Genomic DNA, 7,067 nt, shown 5'->3' with positions numbered 1-7,067 from the left:
CTCCTCCTTCCCCTCCTTTATATACGTGGGGAGGGGGGCACCCTAGGACACACAAGTTGATCTTTTAGCCGTGTGCAGTGCCCCCCTCCACAGTTACACACCTCGGTCATATCGTCGTAGTGCTTACGCGAAGCCCTGCGCTGGTAACTTCATCATCACCGTCGCCACATCATCGTGCTGACGAAACTCTCCTTCGGCCTCAACTAGATCAAGAGTACGAGGGACGTCATCGAGCTGAACGTGTGTTGAACACGGAGGTACCGTAAGTTCGGTGCTAGGATCGGTCGGATCATGAAGACGTACGACTACATCAACCGCGTTGATAAAATGCTTCCGCTTTCGGTCTACGAGGGTATGTGGACACACTCTCCCCGCTCGTTGCTATGCTTCTCCTAGATAGATCTTGCATGAACGTAAGAAATTTTTGAAATTACTGTGTTCCCCAACACTAAGTGGGGTGATGCCCCAACTGATGTTTGTTCAACGACTTCTAGATCTCGTTTCAACCGGCAAGTGGTAATTGCGGTCTTTAAAGCATGTTATGGCGAGGGCATTTTCAGGTGTCCCTTTTCTTTATTGTTGCTATGCGGCAATCAATCAAGAAGATTAGTAAGATTTTCTTTTATTTTTTAATGAGCATTATGTGTCGAGTTGTCTTTTCATTGTACTTGCGTTTTCCTTAACAATTATCAGATCTAATATGTTTGTTGTATGCTTTCTAATTTTTTTAAAATAGGGTATGTTTTTCTATCCTCCTTGTTCTTGCTTTGACACGTTTTTTCCCCTCTCAGGTTGTATGGTTTCTTGCAAGCTTTCCTCGTAAACTGGACCAAGGTTTTTTTATCTTGTTTCCACATAAAATGAATCATGGTTTTCAATCTGGTTTTTCTTATAAATTAGCTCGATATATTTTGAACTGAGAGCAATATATAGAGGATTCCTTAAAGATGAAACATAACGAAGGCATAGGTGCGTGGCCAGAAAACTGTCAACGCATCCGGAGGTAATGAAAGGATCATTTGCAGTATTGTTATCGGAACTCAAATTTGATGGATGAGCTGTCATGTCTAGTGTGTCTTTTTTTTAGGGAGTAATGTCTAGTATGTCCGTGCTGAGCCGCTACTGCAATTGCAAGGATCATCATTACTCACTCCAGTCATTTTTAGTCGGCAAATAAGTCCTGTCTCAGGTCAAGGTATCTCTAATTTGACTAAACTTATAAAAAAATATAAACATTCACAATGCTAAATTAATATCATTACATTTATCATGAAATGTAGTTTTATATTATATATATTTAGTATGGTAGCTGTTGATGTTCTTTAACATACAATTGTTCAAACTTTGCAAAAATTGACTTGACACAAAACTTATTTGTGGTTATATGTGAAGTAAAAAAGACGGGAGGGAGTACTATTATCAGAACTTAAACAGTTTTCCTTCACAGCTTCCCACCTGCAGAAGTTAGAAAAGAGTATATAAATTGTCCTCACATAGTGACCTACATACTCTGTCCGTTTTTATTCAATCCACATATTAGCTTTTATTCAAGTCAAAATTTCTAAACTTTGTTCAAAGTTTATGAAAATATATTAGCATCCACAATACCAAATCAATACAAATAGAATCAACATTGGACACATTTTCGCATTATATGTATTTATTATTCCGAAAGCTTATATTATTTTCCATACAAACTAATAAAGTTTGACATAAACCAAAGATTTAGTTTACCCAAATTCTGTTGCTTTAGGGGGTGTGATTGGTTTAGAAGAGTAATTCAGTCATCCATGTTCAACTGATAGCTGAAAAGACAGAGGAAGGTAAAATAGAAGAGGCGACCATGCAGTTCTCGACCAAACAAATAGCTGCGCCAATTCTTCGGTCCATGAGCTCCTCCATTCCCCACTCTATCCAAAGCAAAACCTTCAGGCCTTCCAAACTGAATTTTGCTTTCGATATCGTCCTGAATGCAGAGATACCCTAAACTGACGCTCGCACAGACGACTTGGCGACAGTTATAAACAGAAAAACTGGAAACAGACGGAAGAACACACAAATGTAGATCAGACAAGAGATTGAAGGCGAGTAAAGGGTAAATAACTGATATTTGATCCATTCCAACGAACAAGCAGCATACAACATAAATTACACCGATTACCATGAACACTGAACAACGCCTAGCTACTGCTAATCTGAATATCTGATCAAGTGGTGCGAGCTGAATTCGCCTAGCCTCCGAATCCGTAGAGGGTGCGTCCCTGGCGCTTGAGGGCGTAGACGACGTCCATGGCGGTGACGGTCTTGCGGCGGGCGTGCTCCGTGTAGGTGACGGCGTCGCGGATGACGTTCTCGAGGAAGATCTTGAGCACGCCGCGGGTCTCTTCGTAGATGAGCCCCGAGATGCGCTTCACGCCGCCCCTGCGAGCCAGACGACGAATCGCCGGCTTGGTGATGCCCTGGATGTTGTCGCGGAGGACCTTCCGGTGGCGCTTGGCGCCGCCCTTGCCGAGCCCCTTTCCTCCCTTGCCGCGGCCCGACATCTTCTCGCTTCTCCCTTTCTCTCTCCGCCGATGTTGACTTGTCTTGGCGAGGTTGTTGCTGCGGTGGCTGATGGCTGTGGCGTGCAGGGCGAGGTAGATTTATACCCGTGGGGATAGGTGGCAAGGGCGGCCGCGATCCGCGTGATGCGGGGTGCGGGCCGTCGGATGGGGGATCGATGGCACGGAGCGGGGAGGAGGGGTGGTGCGGATCAGTGACGTGGCGGGGGAAGTGTGTTTCTTTTCTGAGGAGGAGGCGCGGTGCCGGGATGCCAGGAGGGGCGTGCGCCTCGGTGGGTTTCTGGCAGGGGGACCCTGCAGTTTTTTGATGGATTTTTCCTGCGCGGGGAGGTGCTAGCTGCCGCGAAATTTCCGGATGGATTTCTGACCGGTGAGGCGTGGTTTGGAAGGCGTAAACTAATGTTATCGCCGGGACAATTTGGAAAGCGCATTTCCCTGGTTTCCACTATCAATTTATATCGGGGTGTTTCTTTTAGGTATTGTACTAGCAAACATGCTCGTTCGTTGTAATGGGAGAAAAAATTCTTTCGTGTTTAGCTCGTGAGCCCGTGCACTGTCATGGGAGAAAACTCACATATATGATGCTATCAAGATCCGTCTTAACAAATAACTTAATTATCCATTTGTATTTTTTTGCAAGAATTAATTATCCATTTGTTAAAGTATACATGCACAATATATGCATTTGTGTACATAAAGAGATACATAGCTTAATGCCCATGCATTGCTATCGAGAAAAAAACCAACTGATTGCAAGTTTCTCATTTCCCAATTAAAGCTATGCACCTTGACCTCCCTTAACTCTCTTGTCACCTAAGTAATAACATAAATCTATTTTAGTTACGGGTTCACGGCCAACGTGGGACAAAAGTCTCTATGGGAAAAATTATAGATCAAAGGAACTTTGGAACGCTAGTTTGGACAAGAGGGTATGCATTTCCGTCCTTTGTCACCTAAGTAACAACATAAATCTACTTTAGTCACGGCCCACGCGGGACAAAAGTCTATATGAAATAAACTATAGATTAAAGGTATGTTGGGACGCTAGTTTAGCAAAGAGGGTATGTATTTCCGTCCTTTGCCACCCAAGTAACAACATAAAACTGTTTTAGTCAGAGCCAATACGGGACAAAAGTCTGTATGAAAGAAACTATGGATCAAAGGTACTTTGGGACGCTAGTTTGGCAAAGCTTGTATGTATTTCCGCCCTTGACAACCTAAATTTGATCATAGTCTCCTAGATATTTCCTGAAACGTCATACATCAACATCACGGTTAGCAATCTCAACCTTGGTATTGTTTGAATCTCAGTGAAAATTTCAGAACATGCATCCTACCTACTTCTGCTACTCACCTTCAAAACATTAAAAGTAAACAACTGAGCATTGTCGCCGTGGTTAAAAATTAAACCGGCTTAAATTAGCAGTGTAGTGTACAACAGACCGGGCAAAAACTTAGTTTATATATAGACTACAATCATTGTCATCTATATGCTGGAGTTACCTAAACAAATATTAATAAGAGGAGTAGGCCTAATCAACATATACTGGTTGCGATGTTGAGGTATGCCCTTGCATAATCACGAGCGATTGTCGCTCATTTCCCCTCCCGTCTACAGTAGAGAGAGGAGATCCAGAGGATAGCTCCGTTTCCCCCGAACAACCACCGGCGAATCTGAGGGTTCCCTCCCCCTCTGTCGGCCGCTCTGGGGGAACCCAGACCTTCGTTCTAGCGTGTGAATAGGGTATGGAGTGGTGTGCGAGGCGCTGTCGATCTGGCGGAGGTGGCGCCGGTGCTTTCGCGGGTGGTCCCTGAGCTCTCACCTCCTCCCGGCGTTTGCTTTCGTGGCGGTGTCGCTGGTGTAGCGACCCAACCCGAAATCGGTCAAGTCCCTGTGTAGCTGTACACTCCCAAGATCATGCTGTCACACACAGTACAATGATGAAAAGGTTCAAAGTTTAATCACACCTGAATTTATTACACGATTCTCATATCGAGTCTTTATTACATCATAATAAATTCGATCGAAGACCAACTGATGAGAAATAAACTAAATAAAGTTGCGGAAGCGTAGATGATAAGCGAGTCCATCCGACTCCATAGGGCATTCGCCAAGTGCGGATCGTAGCCTCACTCCTGGTCGAAAAACTCCTCTACAACATAAAACATTGGAGCCGTGTAGGTCAGCATTTTGAATATGCCGGCAAGTCATTAAGAGAGAGCAACAATAAAATTACTAACACTATATGCAATTTGGTTGTGGGGCTCTAAGTTTTATGTTTTTGCGAAAAAAGCCATTTTTTCCTACAACAAAGGACTTGCTTGTAATTACTACAAAATGTTGGTTGTTATTGAAATGATTCCGTCAACCAATGTCTAATTCCCAATTATTAAATAACCCATCAATTAATTTATTAAGTTCGGTGTTGAGATTTCCGAAACACTCCAATTCCAGAGGCTCAAATTGTCCGTAACCGGGGACACGGCTAATCGATTAGGTTTTCACTCTGCAGAGTCTTGTGCACTTTACCCGCAAGAATCGTTTCCTCCTTTATATCCTCGCACTGCCTTGTGTTTGAAGATGGGACGAACAAAACAGGGTCTTCCGAAAAGTTCCTCTGGGCCACTGCCTTTGCCCATCAAATCCTACCGTTCTTCTACATCTCGTAGCACCGTCCGGCCAGAGTCACGCCTAGGCTCGACCAAGCCAGAGCCCATAATGTCTTGCGGCTGCACAGGTAAGCTTCCGATCAAGGGGTATCCATCCGTCTCTTCATGGCTGAGTGAAGCTTTCCGCAAGATGTCATGGCGCTTCTCCATGCATCCCGACCATCCGCTGGTTGCTCCAGGGTGCCCGTCAACCGTCCTCCACCCAGTAGTGAATTTGAAGTCCATCTTGACCTTTAAGTCATGGGGTTGTCATCTTCTTGACTCTCACATCTCCCTTATGAATCACTCAACCAACCCCGTCTACGAAAGCATAACAATCAACTACATCGTCCCGGGCATTGGTAATAAGGGAAATGGGTTCATCCTACCACATACTACTCAAGAACATAACTTAAAATTCTCCTACTGCATGCATGGTGGGGAAGAATAATTCTAATGCAACAAAATCATAGGTATTGTAAAACATGATCAAATGACTTGCCTGGCTGACGTTCTACGAAAGCTAGTGACTCGTGATAGCAAGCTTTGCACTCCGTGAATTCTATTTGAAGCAAACAATAAACACATAAGCATACAATGGTATAACATAACAGCAAGCTAACGTAAATCACACAAGCAATCATACCAAAACCAAAGAAAACTCGAAGAACTCAAGTCAAGGTTTTCATTACTTCAAGCAAACAACTAGGAAATAGTTTTATCCTACTAAAACTTTTTTAACAGAACCAAAACAAGAGTTTTTCTAACTAACAAAAAGGAAAACATTATGAAAACTTAGTGCAAAAAGAATCACATTAAAATCTATTATAAAACTCCTTTTATGCCTAAAACAAAACTAGAAAGAAAATAAAATAATACATGTTATTTTACTATAAATAAAAGTTCACCCTTTGTAACTATAGAAACTAATCTAGAATAAAATATAACAGAGGTAAAAATAAAATTTTAAAATAACTAAAACAATAGAAAACAATAGCAAGCTAAAATAACTAGAAAAACTTGTTTTCGTGTAAAACTAATTTTAATAAAAACTAAAAATACCCAAATAAATTTCTACTGCTAGGCAAGGTCAAAACAAAGCAGTGGCAAAAAGAATCACTAAAAAAATAAATCCTAGCTCATTTTATGGCAGAAATACTAATCTGACTAAAACTAAAATAAAACAATTTAAAAAAACTTAAACATGGCCAAAACTATTTTCCTGCAGAAAATATAGGAAAATTTCAAACTAACAAAGAAAGAATCAACTAAAAATAATAAATAACCTAGGAGTTATAGCTTTTACAAAACCAGAACTATTCTGCTAAAAACAAAAACTAAAAATAAATAAATAAAACAGTGGCACTAATGGGCCTACGGGTGGGCGTTCTGAAACTAAACTGCGCGTGGGCGTTAAATAGGCTAATACGTCTACGGGCTAAACAGAATAAACTGATCGTCCGGTCTAAACTAAACCAGGAAATAAAAACCAGACTAAACCAAAAACTAAAACCGATCTGATCTAAAAAATACTAACTCTTCGCTAGTCTAATCTAAGCCATTGAATCACGATCGAACATTGGAGGGAGGGCCAGCGGCTTACAGGAGGTTCGACGACGATGGCGGCTCGGGCGGTGACGATGTGGTGGCTCCGGTCATCGGGGGAGGTGGTGGAGGCGTCTGGACGATGCGGCGAAGCAAGAGGAGCTCGGGGTGAAATTAGTGGAGCTCAGGAGCGACGGAAGCGATCGGGGCGATGACAACGAGACTCGGGCGAGCTGCAGCTCCAGCGGCGGCATCAAGCTTGGGGGAGATGGCTTCGGGGTTTCCTGGATGAGGAGAGGGTGTCAAAGAGGT

At 42.7% G+C, this 7,067-nt stretch overlaps 1 protein-coding gene across 1 annotated transcript; it reads right to left on the bottom strand.

The window, feature by feature from the left end:
* Window positions 1-1,764: 1,764 nt before the first annotated feature.
* On the bottom strand, window positions 1,765-2,611 carry LOC119311474 (histone H4). Its single transcript, XM_037587104.1, has 2 exons — window positions 2,209-2,611; window positions 1,765-2,121 (listed from the first exon to the last, which is right to left on the bottom strand). The coding sequence occupies exon 1, from the start codon at window positions 2,541-2,543 to the stop codon at window positions 2,232-2,234; it is 312 nt and encodes a 103-aa protein (XP_037443001.1). The 5' UTR covers window positions 2,544-2,611; the 3' UTR covers window positions 1,765-2,121; window positions 2,209-2,231.
* Window positions 2,612-7,067: the final 4,456 nt, after the last annotated feature.

The sequence above is a fragment of the Triticum dicoccoides genome, chromosome 5B, assembly GCF_002162155.2.
Source record: "Triticum dicoccoides isolate Atlit2015 ecotype Zavitan chromosome 5B, WEW_v2.0, whole genome shotgun sequence".
Taxonomy (NCBI): domain Eukaryota; kingdom Viridiplantae; phylum Streptophyta; class Magnoliopsida; order Poales; family Poaceae; genus Triticum; species Triticum dicoccoides.
Note: the sequence above shows the minus strand (reverse complement) of the source record. Positions and strands in the feature narration are given on the sequence as shown.